Below are 17800 nucleotides of genomic sequence, written 5' to 3' on the forward strand. Positions count from 1 at the left end.
CAGCCTGATAGGAACATTCTTTTGTTCTGCTCCTCCCTGGTGGGTGTGCTATCCCAGTCCTAAACAGTTACTGTTTCCTGCCTGTGGGCTGGCTGTTCTTGGATTCTCTAAGACGAAGCTGGACCTTTCCCTTGGGAGCTCTGTGTCAGCTGTTGGTGAGACAACCTATACTTTGATTGCTTTCTCGCCAATATGGGTTCTTTGGCTCTTTCTCAGGGTTTTTCTTAGATCGGAGGTGATTGAGATTATTTCTTGGAAGGTTGACCTCTGCCCAAGACAGAGCTCTTCCTAAGCCATAATGGAGGAAATTTTCTTGGGAACTTCATCTCACTTCTGTAGGGGTGGAATTTCCTTGGATGCTCTGTCTCAGCCCAGGAGTGGGGTACTTTTCCTTGATTTCCAAATCTCAGCCTTGAGGGAGTTCTTTCTAAACTTTAACTATGTCCTTAGGCATGTATGTGGGAATCTGGTTTCACCAATGTAGGAGTGCTCTTACTTGTACCATATACTTACAAACACTTGCTCCATAGTCGGTGTAATTTCAACCACTCTGGTGGATGTGCAGTGATCTCTCATTATGTCTAAACTAGCATTTTATGTTAATTAATAAGGTTTTCTTACCATTCACATATGCCCTTTATGAAGTGGTTTTTCAGGTCTTTTACTCATTTTTTAAAAAGATTTTATTTTTAGAGAGAGGGGTGGGAGGAGGGAGAAAGAGAAGGGAGGAACATCAATATGTGGTTGCCTCTTGTACACCCCCAGCTGGGGACCTGGCCCAAAGCCCAGGCAGGTGCCCTGACTGGGAATCAAACTAGTGACCCTTGGTTCTCAGGCCAGCACTCAATCCACTGAGCCACAGCAGCCAGGGCCTTTTACCTATACTTATTGAGATATTTCTATTTTTAAAATTGACTTGTAATTACATTCATTTTTTGATATATTACATATATTTAAAAAGATAATTTCGAGTATCTTCTATAGAACTGTTTTAATTTTCAGTCTCTTAAGGTAGTATTTTTTATAAAAACCTAATTAAATTAAGTCTAATTAATCAATTTATTCTTTATGGTTAGTGCTTTTTTCTTTTAAAAATTTTTGCCTACCTTAAAGCCATGAAGCTAATATACTAAGTTTTCTTCTAGATATCCTATTTATCTTGCATAAATCTTTTATAGAGTGAATTGAAGTAAGACTTAAGGTTTATTTTTACCCTGTAGTTATCAAGGGGACTTTTTAAAAAAGATTTTACTTATTTATTTTTAGAGAGAGGGGAAGGGAGAGAGAAAGAGAGGGAGAGAAACATCAATGTTTGAGAGAGATACATCCATTGCTTGCCTCTCACGTGCCCCTAACTGGGGACCTGGCCCACAACCCAGGTGCGTGCCCTGACTGGAAATCAAACCAGTGACCTTTCATTTCGCAGGCAGGCTCTCAATCCACTGAGCCACGTCAGCCAGGGCTCAAGTGGGCTTTTTAAAAGAACTATCTTTTCCGCAATGCTTTGGCTAATATTTGTATATTTCCAGATTGATTTCTAGATTCTCTGTCCTCTTGCATTGGTTTATTTACCTACCTTTGCTGCAATGCCACATACTTTTCATTTTTTTACCTTTACTGTAAGTCTCATATCTGGTAGTCTGTCTTCCAACTTCTTTTTTTCTTACACTGTGTCTTGGTTTTTCTAAGCCTTTTGATATCCACTTAATTTTTTAAAAGATTTTATTCATTTATTTTTAGAGGCTGGGGAAGGAGGGAGAAAGAGAGGGAGAGAAACATCTATTGGCTGTTTTTTGCAAACCCGCAGCTGAGAACCTGGCCTGCAACCCAGGCATGTGCCCTGAGGGAACTGAACCATTGACCTTTCAGCTTGCAGGCCAGCACTCAATCCACTGAGCCACACCAGTCAGGGCCCATTTAATTTTTTTATCAGCTTGAAATTTTCCCCAAAATGAACATGGTGGAATTTAAATATGGTTGTTATAATAATTCTGGGGATAAGTGACAATAATGATTGAACAATGAGATTTCCAATGCATGCAAAAAGCATTTCTCTGCATTTCCTGGGGTTTTTGATTTCTCTCAGTGATGCGTCACAGTTTTACACGTATTGGTCTAGCAGACCTTTCATTGGATTTATTCCTCAGTATTTGATGTTCTTGATACTATTTTCAATTGTGTTTAAAATATCTGTTTCTAATTATTTCTGTTATTATACAGAAATACTTTTTTAAAATTATTACCCCTATACCAAGTAACTTGGCTGCATTCATTTATGAACTCAAATCATTTTACAGCAAAGATTGGTTCTCCAATATTTCTCATCTCAATTCGGTTCTGAACCAAGTTGTTCATGAGGAAAAAGGTCTCTGTTTTTTAACAAAACTTCAATTTTTGACCCAACAACCCTTTCATGCTGTTACACTGGAAACTCAGGTCTCAAACTTTGCAATTGAAAAGGTAGAAAAAGAGGGAAGGGAGGATATTCCTGCTCACTAATGAAGGAAATGCTTGGGACATGGGGAGAAAACAAAGTTTTATTGAAAAATATCACCCTGACAAAGAAGTAGCAAACCTTGCAATAAACTTGTTCAATGACAATGCAGTATCTCACTTCAGGCAAGTGTTAAAACGCAAGCAGAAACAAACATCATTGGATAGGCTTTTAGTGAGACAGAGGCCCAGAGAGCCTGAAGCAAGTTCAGTGGAGCAAAAAACAGACAAAAGAGAGAAAGAACCCCAGAAGAACAGCTACTTGACTTTTCTTATGGAAGGGTCTCTCCTTCCAAACAATAACATCTCTCCATCCCTCCATCCCTCCTCTCTATATTCAGTCATCAATAGCTCTGAACATTAAAGGTAAGTTCTAGTGTGTGCATAAATTTTCATTTTTTACTGTACATTTCCTTTCCTTTTTGCTAGATTTTCATTTACATTTCAAGTCCTTTTTTGTGTTTAAAACATTTATTTATAGATTAAACAGTATACCAGACATGTATTGTGTATCAGAAAGGTTAAAACAGAGAATCATTTGGGGGTCTGAAATGGATTAATTCAATTTACATTATTTATAATGGGAAAAATTATTTGGTTATTGAACAAACTGCTTCTTGAACAGGCTTCCAGAATGAATTAAGTTCCAGAACTGAGGTTCCACTGTATATCCTTTTTAATATTTTATGTACAGAAAAATGTAATCTGTGAATAATGACAGCTTTCCTTATTTCTTTCCAAACTTTATACCTGTTTTATTTTCCTGGTGAGAACTTCATTCATTTTTGATACATAGTGGACATCCTTGTCTTGTTTACAAACTGAGGGAGAAATTGTTTGATATATGACTATTAAGTATGATGTTCGCTATAGGAATTTTGGGGGTAGATATTCTCTATAAAGTTAAGAAAATTACTTTCTATTCTTAGTTGCTGATAACATTTAATCATGAGTGGTGTTGAATTTAGACCCATCTATAAAATGATCATGCATTTTTTCTTGTTCTTTTTTAATATGGTTAACATTTTCTGATTTTTTAAATTTAAACCAATCTTGCCTTCCTGAAGTATACTGCACCATGACATGATGTATATCTTTTAAAATTTTTATTATTTTTAATTGTATTTTTAAAATTTATTTTATTTTATTGTTGTTCAATTACAGTTGTCGCAAATTTTCCCCCTGTTGCTCTCCCCTGCCTTGCCCACCCACCTGCATACCCCCAGAAAAATATTATTTTTTTTTCTTTTTTCCATTTTTTTATTGTTCTGTTACAGTTTTTCCATTTTCCCCCATTGCTCTCCCCTGCCCCACCCACCTACCCCCTCTCCAACAGTCAATCCCCACCCTGTTGTCCATGTCCATGGGTCATTTATACTAGTTCCTTGACTAGACCCTTCCCCTTCTTTCCCCCCTTCTCCCCCTCCCCCCTCCACTATGGTTACTGTCAGTCTATTCCTTGTTTACATGCCTCTGGTTCCATTTTGCTCCTTTGTTTGTTTTGTTCATTAGGTTCCTCTGTCAAGTGAGATGATATAATAGTATTTTTCTTTTGCCACATGGTTTATTTCGGTTAGCATAATACTCTCCAGTTCCATCCATGTTGTTGCAAAAGGTAGGAGCTCCTTCTGTCTTTCTGCTACATAGTATTCCATTGTGTAAATGTACCACAGGTTTTTGATCCACTCATCCACTGATGGGCACTTAGGTTGTTTCTAGCCCTTGACTACTGTAAACAGTACTGCTGTGAACATAGGGGTGCATAGGTTCTTCTGAATTGGTGTTTCAGGATTCTTCAGGTATAATCCCAATGGTGGAATCGCTAGATCAAAAGGCGGTTCCAGTTTTAGTTTTTTGAGGAGATTCCATACTGTTTCCCACGGTGACTGCACCAGTCTGCACTCCCACCAACAGTGCAGTAGGGTTCCCTTTTCTCCACATCCTCGCCAGCACTTGTTGTTTGTTGATTTGTTGATGACGGCCATTCTGCCAGATGTGAGGTGGTATCTCATTGTGGTTTTTATTCGCATCTCTCTTATGGCTAGTGATGTTGAGCATTCTTTCATATGCCTATAGACCCTCTGTATATCCTCCTTGGAGAAGTGTCTGTTCAAGTCCTTTGCCCATTTTTTTAATTGGATGCCTGTCTTCTTAGTGTTGAGTCATATAAGTTCTTTATATATTTTGGAGACCAAACCCTTGTTTGAAGTATCATTGGCAAATACATTTTCCCATATGGTTGATTCCCTTCTCATCTTGCCAATGTTTTCTTCCACTGAGCAGAATTTTTTTAGTTTGATGTAATCCCATTTGTTTATTCTTTCCTTTATTTCCCTTGCCCTGGGAGATATATCATTAAAAATATTGCTGCATGAGATATCTGAGATTTTACTGCCTATGTTTTCCTCTATGACTTTTATGGTGTCACAGCTTACATTTAAGTTCTTTATCCATCTTAAGTTTATTCTGGTGTGTGGTGTAAGCTGGTGGTCTAGTTTCATTTTTTGCATGTCTCTGTCCAGTTCTCCCAACACCATTTGTTGAAGAGGCTATTTTCGCTCCATTTTATGTTTCTTCCCCCTTTGTCAAATATTAATTGGCCATAGAGGCCTGGGTTTATTTCTGGGTTCTCTATTCTGTTACATTGATCTATATGTCTGTTCTTATGCCAGTACCAGACTGTTTTGATTACTGTGGCCTTGTAATATAGTTTGATATCAGGTATTGTGATTCCTTCTACTTTGTTCTTCTTTCTTAAGGTTGCTAAGACTATTCAGGGTCGTTTTTGGTTCCATATAAATTTTTGAAGTATTTGTTCTAGGTCTGTGAAATATATCATTGGTATTTTAATAGGGATTGCGTTGAATCTATAAATAGCTTTGGGAAGTATGGACATTTTATTTTATTTTTTAATGTGTTTTATTGATTATAGTGTTACATTTGTCCCAATTTCCCTTCCCTCTGCTCCCCTCCACCCGGTGGCCTCCCTCCCTCCCCTTGTCCCCCACTTTTAGTCCATCTCCATGGGTTGTGCATATAGTTCTTCTCAACCTCTCTCTGTCTATTCCATTCCCTCCTATAATGCTTCTTAATTCCTATACCATCTCCCTCCCTCTCCGCCTTCCCCCTCCCTGCTGACCTCCCCCCAATATGCTCCCCATACCTATAGTTCTTTTTCCACTCTCGTTATCTATTTAGTTTGCCTTTGTTTCAATTCCCTAGCTTCTTTTGTTGTTTCTTGTGATGCAGTTTTCATTTTAGTGTTCATAGTTTTGAACCTCCTTTTTCTAAACCAGTCCCTTTAACATCTCATATAATAGTGGTTTGGATCTAATGAACTCTTTCAGTTTTATTTTGTCCTGGAACACTTTCTCTGCCCTTCTATTCTGAATGACAGTTTCACTGGATAGAGTATTCGTGGTTGTAGGTTTTGGATTTTCATTACTTTGAATATTTCTTTACAGTCCCTTCTTGCCTGCAGGATCTCTCTTGAGAAGTCAGCTGATAGTCTAATTGGGACCCCTTTGTACATGATTCTTTTCTTCTCTCTTGCTGCTTTTAAGATTCTCCCTTTATCTTTAATTTTTGACATTTTGATTATAATGTGTCTTGGAGTGGTTCTCCCTGGGTCCAGTTGTTTTGGAACTCTCTGTGCTTCCTGGACCTGGACATCTATTTCCTTCCCCAAGTTTGGGAAGTTCTGCTTTATTTTCACTTAATTTTTCAATTTCTAGTTCTTCTTCTTCACCCTCTGGCAATCCAATAATCCGTGTGTTTGATCTCGTATAGCTGTCCCAGAGGTTTCTGATCCTCTCATCATTTTCCTTGCTTACTGTTTCCTTTTTCTGCACTGGTTGACTGTTTGTTCCTTCTCTATGTTCTGGTTTGTTGATTTGAACTCTGGATTTTATTTCCTCACCATCTGTCTTGTATGTGGTTTTGTTCCTTTCAGTATGAGTGTTTTTCAATTGTTTCTCATCTTTTTCCAGATCTTTTGTTAATTCTGTAAGTCACCTGATAACAATGGCCCTGAACTGAGCCTCTGATAGTCATCTGTCAGGTTCTTCATCTGTTGCCTGGTGAGCTGCGTCACCGTGATTTCTATAGTTGTCTGCCTCATTTTGACAGATGCGTTTTGTTTTCTTGGGCCGGCTATAGGAGGCCGTGCCTGTGTACTCATCACAACCCAGCGACCAGCGACGATCTGCAGCCTTTTTTGCTGTGCTGTGGCCCTTTGTCGTCACTGCCCAGCGACCAGTGGCGATCCGCAACCTATTTCGCAGCGCTGTGGCGCTTTGTGTGGGGGTGGGGGTCCAAGATGGATTCCCACAGTTATTCCGCTAGGAGACCGGGATCCGTCCTCCCGCCCTCTGAGCCTCACTGTTCTGGGCGATGTGGTGGCTGCTTTTCCCAGCGTTGGGGTCGCAAGCTGCCAAGGTTCGACTGCAGCCAGGATTGCTCTCCCTGCTGCTGTCCCTGGTGCGACCGCAAATAGCACTGCCTACTTTCGCTCTTCTTACCTGCCCAAAGACCGCCGCTGGTTTATAACTTTGTACGTTGGGCTTCCATGTAGTTTTATTTTCTGGAATTTCTAGTTATCTTTTGTTTTGAAGTAGTTGTATTCCTCTCTAGTTGTAGAAGGAGACTGAGCGTGTCCATCTAAGCCTCCATCTTGGCCGGAAGTAGTATGGACATTTTAATGATGTTAATTCTTCCCATCCATGAACATGGAATATGCTTCCATTTATCTGTATCTTCCTTAACTTCTTTCTTCAGTGTTCTGTAGTTTTCCGAGTATAGGTCTTTTTTACCTCCTTGGTACTTTGAAATTTTTTATTATTTTTAAAAAGGTTTTATTTATTTTTCAGAGAGGGGGGAAGGGAGGGAGAAAGAGAGGGAGAGAAACATTGATGTGCAAGAGAAACATCCATCAGTTGTTTGCATGCCTCCAACTGGGGACCTGGCCTAAAAACCCAGGCATGTGCCCTGATGGGGAATTGAACCAGCGACCTTTAGATTTCTGGGACAATGCCCAGCCCACTGATCCACACCAGTCAGGGCTGTATATATATTTTTAAAATATATATTTGTTTTTTGGTTGCTAATCTTGTATCTAGAATTGTTGTGTTTATTTTCAGGAAAGAGATTTTGGCTTACAATTTTCTTATCTTCTACTGTGCTTGTTAGATGTTGGTATCAGGTTTATACTGGCCTCACAAAATGAACTGGGAACTAGTCCCCTATTTTCTATTTCCCAAAAGAGATTGTGTTATTTGCCCTTAAATGTTTAGAGGACTCATCAGGGAAGCCTTCTGGATATGAATGTTATTACATTTTTGTTAATCACTTTACCAGATAGAGGAATACACAGATTTTCTCTTTTTTCTGTGGTAAATTTTGGTAAGCTTGATTTTTCTATAATTGTGTATATTTTTTCTCAATTTTCATATTTGAAAAAGACTTCCATAGTATTCCCTCCATTTTAAAACCTCTTCTGGACCTATGGTTATGCCTCCTTTTTGTTCTTAATATTGTTTATTTGTGGATAAACTCTATCTTGAGCAATTGCACCTGAGATTTGTCTGTGTTGTTACTGGTGTTTTCAGATGACCTATTTCTGCTTTTATTGATAATCTCTACTTTTCTTTTTTTTCCATTATTAGTATTGCTTTATTTTTTCCTTTTTATTGAATTTATTGGGGGTGACACTGGTTAACAAAATTATACAGGTTTCAGGTGCACAGTTCTACAACACATCATCTGTACACTGCTATGAGTCTGTTACTGTTGTGCTTGTTAGTTCATTTTGTTCATTAGATTCCACATATGAGTATTGCTTTACATTAAAATAAAACTCATTTTTATCCTTTCTTTGTATTCGTTGTAATCTTCCTCCTAAATTGACACAAATAATTAATTTTCAGACTTTTTCTTGTCCAATATCAACATGAAAAGCTATACACCTATCCCTCTATGTGCCACTTGAACTGCATTCCTCAGGTTTTGCTATGCAATATTTTCTTCATATTTCGCTTGTAAATATTTACTTAGAAGTGTGTTTAAATTTTTGGATTGCTTTTTCTTGTTGCTATTGACTTCTAGTTTAATTACACTTTATTTAGAGAACATCATCTACATGAAGCTAAACATTGCAATTTTTAAGAATGTGGCCATTTTTGCATGTACGCTTGAGAAGAATTTTTATTCTGATTGTTGGATACAGGTTTCTATTTATGGCCATCATTCAAGCTTACTAATTGTATCTTTAAATATATGCATTTACTGTTTTGACCTAAACTAAACAAATTAGCACATTCTAATGCCCCCTTTACCATAATAATTGGTTCAAGTACGAGAAGGTGAACTAAAGAACTCAATTACAGTGAATCTTAGGACTTCTGGGAATACTAGGACAGAGAGATATAACCACTTTTTTCTGCTTAATGTGACTGAAGTAGCTTACAACTCAGGAGCCCTGACAGCCGTCATGAAATCATGAGGAGGAGCCAGAACTAAAATGAAAGTGGCACCAAAAAGAGCAGGAGAGGGACTTCTGGTCAAGATGATCACATAGGTAAACACAGCTTACCTCCTTGCACAACCACATTAAAATTATAACTACATTATAGAACAACCATTACTCAGAACCATCAGAAATTGAGTGGAAAGGAAGTCTGACAACTATGGAATTAAATAAACCACACCCATTCAGACTGTTAGGAGGGGTGGAAATGTAGAATGGGCTGGTCCCACATCCACATGTGGTGGATAAAAATTCAGAAGGGAGATCTCAGGAGTGAGGAGTCCCAGCCCCACACTAGGCCCCCAGCCCAGGGTTCCAGTGTCAGGAAGATAAGTCCCTACAACTTCTGGCTGCAAAACCAGCAGGGATTGAGTCAGTGGAAGAAACTGCTGGAGCCCCAAGCAGTTCCCCTTATAGAACCCACACACAAACTTACTCATACTCACTCCCTCTGAGCTCCAGCACTGGGGTAGCAGCTTGAAAGGCACTGGTGGCATACAGGGAGGAACTGAAGTTCTGGCATCAAGGCAAGAGCTGGGGATAACTTTCTCCTGGACAGAAATCAGGCAGAGGCCATTATCCCTTTTCTGAACTCCGCCCAGAGAGCCAACAGGTAGGTATCATATATAAGACTCCATTAACCTGGCTAACACTTGTTTGCCCAACCCTGGTGATCCCCAAAGACTTCTTCCAACCCAACTTATGTGCCCACCCTAACTGCTCCTCCATGTGAATGGCTGGTCTTGGCTTATGCTTCACAAGTTTTTAAATCTTTTCAAACAAGCATCAGCCAGCCTCAGTGAGTCCCCAGCCCCTGTACCACTTGCAAAGTGGCCCCATGCATGGCACTAGCAGCAGCCATCCTAGATTCACAGCTTGGTTTCATCTGGAAATGTCTAAGCCCAGCACAAGTAGCAGCCATCTCAGAAAGCTTTATAGCTCAGGCACAGTGCCCTGGGCAAAACACAGGGGGCCGACCTTGGCCTGTACCACCTGGGAAAGCCCAGGGCCAGTGCACCCAGTGAACAGCTACAAACCATGTTGGGGCACCACCACCCTGCCTCCTGCATAGCTGATCCTCCACAGAGGACAGAGGTTGGTGGTCAGTGGTAACAACCAGTCCTTGCAGCTGACTGGCCTAGGTAAATCCCTCCCATTGACCTGCCGACAGCCACCAAGACTCAACTACAAGAAGAGGGTGTACTCAGCCCACACAAAGGGCACACCGCAAGTACCCAGCTTGGGTGATAGAGGAAATTGTGCCACTGGATCCTAGAGGCCTGGAAGACACCAACCACATTAGGCCATGCTACCAAGACAGGGAGCCATAGCAGCTCTACCTAATACACAGAAACAAACATGAAGGTTGCCAAAATGAGGACATAAGGAAACATGGCCCAAGTGAATGAACAGATCAAAACTCCAGAAAACGAGCTAAAAGAAATGGAGATACGCAATCTATCAGAGGCAGAGTTCAAAACACTGGTTACAAAGATGCTCAAGGAACTTAGTGAGGACCTCAAAAGCATAAAAAAGATCCAGTCAGAAATCAATGATACACTATTGAAATACAGAACAATTTATAGGGAAACAACAGTAGATAGAATGAAGCTGAGAATCAAATCAATAATTTGAAATTAAGGAAGAAAAAGACAATGAATCAAAACAAGAAGAAAAAATAACCCAAATAGATGAAGATAGTGTAAGCAGCCTCTGGGACAATTTCAAGCATTCCAACATTCACATCATAGGGGTTTCAGAAGAAGAAGAGAAAGTACAAGAAATTGGAAATCTATTTGAAAAAATAATGAAAGAAAATTTCATTAATTTTGTGAAGGAAATAGACATGAAAGTCCAGGAAGCACAGAGAGTTCCAAACAAGATGGACCCAAAGAGGCCTGCTTCTAGACACATCATAATTAAAATGCTAAAGTTTAAAGATAAAGAGAGAATCTTAAAAGCAGCAAAAGAAGTTAGTCAACTACAGGGGAGTTCCCATAAGAATGTCAGCTGATTTTTCAAAAGAAACTTTGCAGGCTAGAAGGGATCAGCAGCAAATGTTCAAAGTCATGAAAAGCAGGAACCTACAGCCAAGATTGCTCTAGCCAGCAAAGCTGTCATTTAAAAAGGAAGGGCAGGTAAAGAGCTTCCCAGACAAGAAAAAAATAAATGAGTTTATCATCACCGCTGCATTATTATATGAAATGTTAAAGGGACTTATTTAAGAAAAAGGAGATCAAAAGTATGAGCAATAAAGTAGCAGTAAATACATATCTATCAACAATTGAATCTAAAAGAAATGAAGCAAATAAGAAAAACAGAGACAGAATCATGGATATGGAAAGTGTTTTGATGATTGCCATATGGGAGAGGGGCATGGGGGAAGAGGTGAGGGGATTAAGAAGTACAAGTAGGTAGCAGAGAATAGCCATGAGAATGTAAAGTACAGCATAGGAAATGGAGTAGCCAAAGAACATATATGCATGACCCATGGACATGAACAATGGTGTGGGGATTGCCTGAGGGAGTGGGGGATTGCTGGGTGGAAGGAGGCAAAGGGGGAAAATTGGGACAACTGTAACAGCATAATCAATAAAATATAATTTTAAAAAAGAAAGAAAGCAGAAGAGAAGAATAGGAAGAGAGTAGGTAGGCTCCTGGTAATATTGTTCCACCAGGTTAAGCCTCACCTGAAGCTAGTTTTCAGTTGTATATTGAGTTCCTGTAGCGTTTAGCCAACAGGAGTGGAGTTTTCTGTCCTCTTACAATTCAAAGCACCCCGTGCAGAACAATGTTCATTGCAAAAGTAAAAAGAAAAAAAGGGTACATTTGAAAATCACCAATCATTCCAGCACTCAGCAACAATCACTGTTCACATTTAGTATTACAAAAACCTGGAGAAATTTTTTAATACTTTTATCTAAGTTCCCCTATTGTACAAAAACTCCACTTTTTAGTAATCCAGAGACTGGAGTGTAGCTCTCTGAGGGAAATGAGTTCCCTTCTACATTTACATAGGTAGATCCAATGAGGGGCAGAGCAAGGGGAGCACTAAGAAACCAAAGGAGTAATGGTTTCCTCTGTTGTGCTGGAGTCATGTTTGAGTATGTTTAAGCCTCCTGTGCTGCTCAATCTTCAAATGGTCACTTTTGTCCAGGCCCTGATCTTCAACATTTGGGTTCAAAATACAATTTGAGTAGTTTCCTAGGAAATACCAATTCTCAGAAAGGATGAATTCACACTCACAAACCTCACAAGAGATTGACTGATAAAAAAATGTATCGATTTGGGGGTGAGAAGTGAAGTACTAAGCAAACGGAAATGTTTTTTCACTATTAATTTTTGTCTTTATTTATTTATACTTTTTTAAAAGCTGTTTTTTTTTTTTACTGTAAAATTAGTGAATGCTAGTTAAATATTTTAGAAACTCCAGGACAATCCATTCAAGATCACCCATTGTTACCCACTTGATGTATTACTTCTTTTGCTTTTATTTATCTATTTATTCTATAATGTATTTTATTTTTGCTTTCTCAGTGGTTTTGTTTTGTATGCATAACCAACTCTTACTTATCTGCCATGCACTAATTTGTGGATTGACTGTCATTAGATGTTAAGACAAATAATTTGTGAGAAAATATTAAACTTATCATAAATCAGTGAATAACTTTATTAAACAAATATCTTTTGAATGTATACTGTGTGCCAAGCACATAACTGCAGAGTGAACAGCTGGCACACATGGAGTTGACTGCCAAAGAAGGAAGCCCCATCTCCTCCTTCACCTACCAGAGGAGGTCCCTCTGCTTCCCTCAACCCCACCGAACAGGGGTTCTTGGCCAAACAGATGGCTACAGATGAAGGAATGAGGTGAAAAAGAGGAAGGAAGAGAGGAAGCATACCTCAATTGCACTCCAATATGTGAAGATTTCCTAGGTTCCCTTTATTTTTGTGTTTTATTTTATTTTTTCTTGCCATTAACGTTAAGTCCCCTTCTACTCCCTCCCCCTCGCAATCACCACACTGATGTCCATGTCCACGAGCCCTTTTTCCTTTTTGTTCAATTCATTGACCCCCAACCTTCTCCCCCTTAGCTGTCATCCTGCTCTTTATCTATGAGTCTGTCTCCATTTTGCTTGTTAGTTCAATTTGTTCACTAGAGTCCACATTTGAGTGAATTCATATGGTGTTTGTCTTTCTCTGACTGGCTTATTTCTCTTCGCATAATGTTCTCCAGGTCAATCCATACTGTTGCAGAGGGTAAATTTTTCTTCTTTTTTATGGTCGAGTAGTATTCCATTGTGTAAATGTCCCATAGTTGTTTTATCCACTCATCTACTGATGGACACTTGGGATGAACAGAGGGGTGCTTATGTTCTCTCTAATTAGTGTTCTGGGTTCCTTCGGATATATTCCCAAAAGTGGGATTGCTGGGTCAGAAGGCAGATCTATTTTTTATTTTTTTGAGGTAACTCCATACTGTTCTCCATAGTGGCTGCACCAGTCTGCATTCCCACCAACAGTGCACTAGGGTTCCCGTTTCTCCACATCCTCGCCAGCACTTGTTGTTTGTTGATTTATTGATGATGGCCATTCTGACTGGTGTGAAATGGTATCTCATTGTGGTTTTTATTTGCATTTCTTTGATGATTAGTGATGTTGAGCATCTTTTCATATGTCTGTTGGCCACCTGTATGTCCTTTTCGGAGAATTGTGCGTTCAGGTCCTTTACCCATTTTTTAATTGGGTTGTTTGCTTTTTTGGTGTTGTCCCAGGTTCCCTTTAAACATTGTTGAACACAGTGCATGGGACCTCATCCTACAGATTTTAGTTACTTTCAAGTTTTCTTTCTGGCTAGTCTTAAAGCTCACCACTTAACTTTACACATCTTTATGCTTTCATAAAATGTGACTCTTCCAAGTAAAGAGACTGTGACAGATTATATTTAAGGCTGAGAGTTTTTGATTTGGCATAAGACACTCCTACTGCCAAGGCACCTCACTGATTATGGGAGTCTTTGCAAACGCTGGATCCTCTTAGCCCGAAATATTTTCTTCCCAAACTTGTCATCGAGTTTTTGCTAGCATTATGGCTTGGTGGAAAATTAAGTGTTAGAACATGTAAAGGATTTAGAAGAAGACCTGGCTGGTATTAAATGCTTCATAAACACAATTTTCCTCATTTGCATTCCTCTTTAGTGGGAAATGCAAATTATTCAGAAAAGTTGTTTAATAACATTTTATTCAAATAATGGTAGGGCAAATTCTTGGGTTATCCTTACATGATAATATCTTTAAGCTAGTCTTTCATTCTGACATATCTCATCTTTATCTAACACCAACATTTAATAGTGGCCATTTTATGACTCCTAGAGTGACATAAGTGAGTCTCCGTGTGAACAGAAGCAGGTGGATTAAAGATTTCTAAATGCCCTGTCCTTCACCATCTACAAGTAGCATTCTATAAAGTATAAGTCCATATTTGTTAATGGTGAGTTTAAGTTAAATAATCCCAAGAAAAGAATTTGTTTTTTCTTAATAAGGATTGACACAGAATGGTTTATACTTCCTCAAAGACATAATAATGTGTTTATTAAATTTTGGCTGATGACATCCGCTGACTTCATACAAGGATTCTGAATAACCATGTAGTATGTTTGGCTTTAGACTACACATCTATGTTACCTTCCTCCTTTTTTCACTTCTACTAGATTAAAATTAGGTTGCTTTTTTCTGAGAACAGTGTTTGTTGGGGTATGGTAAACTTTGGCTCATGATTAAAACTCATATTAAAGATGCAAATACATGCTGTACATATATAGAATGCAATTTTGCAATGGTTGTATTTTGTTACTAATGGATTTTGTTTACTGATGTTTCTCAGGAATTTGCTGTAGAGCTTGAAAACAAAATGAGCCACCATAGAGAACACAACAGTCCATCTTCATCTAAAACAAGCCAGAGTATGGCTCTGCTGCCAATGAAAGAGGAAGAGGAAGAATCCAATTTTAGGGCCTCAGCCAATAATATGGAAGATGGTAAAGATGTCTGTCTTTGCCTCCTGATCTTATCCAAATACAGTCTGCCTTCTGTCTCCACCACTTCACTGGAGCTGTTCTCATCAAAGTCACTAGTTCTGCCTGATGCTGCCATTAATTTCTCAGCCATGTTTGACATGGTTGTTCACTCTCTCCTTCATGGAAACTTTCTTGGATTTCCATACTCCAAAATCTACTGTTTTTTTCTCTCCTCTAAATATTGTAGTGGTTCCTGAATCCTATCATTCCTCTATTCTGCTGGTCCACACTGATGAATTGTTCACCAAGCTACTGCAAGAGTATTTTTAGCTTATATCCTTTCTTTCAAACATTTTCCTCTCTAACTCATTTTCTTCCCTGCAGCCAGAGTGACGTCAGAAATCAGATCACGCCATGTCCATCCTGAAAAGCCATCATGAATTTTCCTGTGCACTTACAACACAATCTAAACTTCTAACACTAGTGAATAAGATGTGCACGACCTGGTCCTGCCATCCTCTCCTAACATGTGTCCTTTCCGTTTCCTTGTTCTCTCTGACTTTGTCCTTTACTTTATGGTTCCAGCTTGAACCCTCCTAGGAGCCTGGACTTGTCCTTATTGCAGCCTGGAACTTCCTCTGTATCTGCAAAGGGTAGGCTCTTTGTTCTCTGCCAGGCTCTGACCAAGGACATCTCCTCAGAAGGCTTTGCCTGACCACCCTATCCATTGAGGCTTCCCCTGCCTATCTCTGTCACATCTTTGCTTACTTATTTCCTAAAATGAATTCAAATTGTAATTATTTTGTTTGTTTGTTTTGCACTTACCATCTGACTTCCCCATGAGAATTTGTCAGGTCTGAGTTTTTTCTCTGGCCTAACCTCCTACTATAATTTTTTTTTTTTTAAATGGACACTGAGGAGTACATCTGTGTTCATGTGGGGTGATGTAACACAAATTGAAGCTCAACCTCTAAATTGATTTCCAGATTCTCCTGTCATCATAATATTTATGAGGAGGTGAGAAAAAGTGGTTAAATGCCACCTGTTCCACTGGAACTTAGGAATATGGCAGGAGATGGCATTCTACCCAACCAATTAGATGACCTGTCTGATGGCTTACCCAATCTCAGCAAAGGTGAACTGATTTGCAAACCTGGTAGTAATACACTTCGAGGAGGAATTATTGTCAGCTTATCTCTCTGCAGATGACCCAAAAGTCACAGTAATGTCTGAAGTGGAAACGATGTCACATACATTGCTATCCAACCCAGAGAAAAACATTGCTGATATAAAACATCAATTAATGAAGGAAATTCGACAATTTGGACGAAGTAAGTACAATCCAATTCTTATCAATGAAACCATGGGAAGTTTCTTATTCAGTGATTTAGAATATGTTGTCAGAAACAGTTTTTCACATAATTTAGGATGGTTCCTCTTTACTTGGATTCAAATGTCATAAAATACACTTCCCTTCTTTTTTTCTTACTTGGTTATTGTTTACAAGAATTCCATTGGTAGATATGTTCAGGTGCCTTATCTAAACATTTAAAACACATGTACTATGTACCATTCTAGCCCTTGAGAAATTACTGAGATAGTGAATACACCAAAATTGAGTTTTATCTCCTCTTAATATTTGAGAAATACTGAAAGTTTATTTTTAAATATATCTTCAGAATATGAAAAAATCTTCACATTGCTTGAAGGAGTACAAGGACCTCCGGAAGTGAGGAAACAATTGGTTGAATTTGCCATCAAGGAAGCAGCAAGGTGGGTGTAAAAGAAGAGCTCGCCAATTGTTTTCACAGCTGGGCCCAGTGCAGCGCTGGGGTGAGTGGTGGGCATGGGCCCTGCCATGCTTTTCTCAAACCCTGGTCCTCACTCGGAGTTAAAGTTGTCACCACAGTTATTTAGGTTGATATTTTCTGAGTCTGTCTCATTCTTCCAAGCTCAATGAAATTCTAGTCACACCAGAGTTTGAGGTGGGAGTTGACCCTGAACTGATACACCTTTTTCCTTTGTATTTGCTAGACTGTCTCCTCTTACCCAGAAAATGCATTTTCTATTCCCATGTAAATCAAGCTCCTCTTTCCATTCCCTACAGCAGGCCTCTTGGCATCACAGGTTCTTAGCATATATTTTGGCTAATGACTTGTCTCTTTAATTTTAGATTTAAAAGAAGACATTTAATTCAGCAGCTTGAGAAGTTACTAGAAAAAATACATTCCGATCATTTTCAGAAGAGCCCAAACATGTAATCCTGTTATCAAAACGACCCATGACAAACAAGAATCAACTTGTTGTGGTCTAGAATGGAACACGATATCACTGAAACTTCCTAGCATGTGTGAGTTAAGAAAATTGTTTTCTAAAGGGTAAGAAAAGTATTGAAACTTACTGCTGTAGATTTCCATTAATACAATAAAAGCTGAGCACTCAAAAAGATTGTTTGTTTGCTTATTTGTTTTCCTGCCTCAAGTGGGTATGTTATTAACTCATCAGGTTACACTATAAGCCTGGTTCTGCAGCAGGTCACAGGGTTGCAGTTGGTGTTTATAACTATCTTCTACACTACCCATTTCTTATTCTTTTTGCCTGAGCTAGTACCTAAGCTGCTGGAGGGTTTGGCCTGGGGGGAATGGTTCAATCCTTAATTACTGATGGATCTGGACTGTTAGGTGTCCTGCCTGAACTGAATTGTTATAATTTCAATTTTTATTTTAATCACAAAACATGAGAATACTAGAAAAACTCCAAAGATTCTA

General features: G+C 38.9%; 1 protein-coding gene across 1 annotated transcript in view; it reads left to right on the forward strand.

Annotated features, from left to right (window-relative positions):
- Positions 1-17462, forward strand: part of MMGT1 (membrane magnesium transporter 1) — a 37714-nt gene extending 20252 nt beyond the window's left edge. Inside the window, exons 3-6 of the mRNA XM_090264242.1 lie at positions 14900-15053; positions 16238-16363; positions 16712-16805; positions 17206-17462. Of these exons, the coding sequence (XP_090120368.1) occupies positions 14900-15053; positions 16238-16363; positions 16712-16805; positions 17206-17293 (462 nt within the window). The 3' untranslated portion in view covers positions 17294-17462. The remainder of the gene's footprint in view (positions 1-14899; positions 15054-16237; positions 16364-16711; positions 16806-17205) is intronic.
- The last annotated feature ends 338 nt before the right edge of the window (positions 17463-17800 follow it).

The sequence above is a fragment of the Furipterus horrens genome, unplaced genomic scaffold, assembly GCF_987537825.1.
Source record: "Furipterus horrens unplaced genomic scaffold, mFurHor1.1.pri manual_scaffold_17, whole genome shotgun sequence".
Lineage (NCBI taxonomy): Eukaryota > Metazoa > Chordata > Mammalia > Chiroptera > Furipteridae > Furipterus > Furipterus horrens.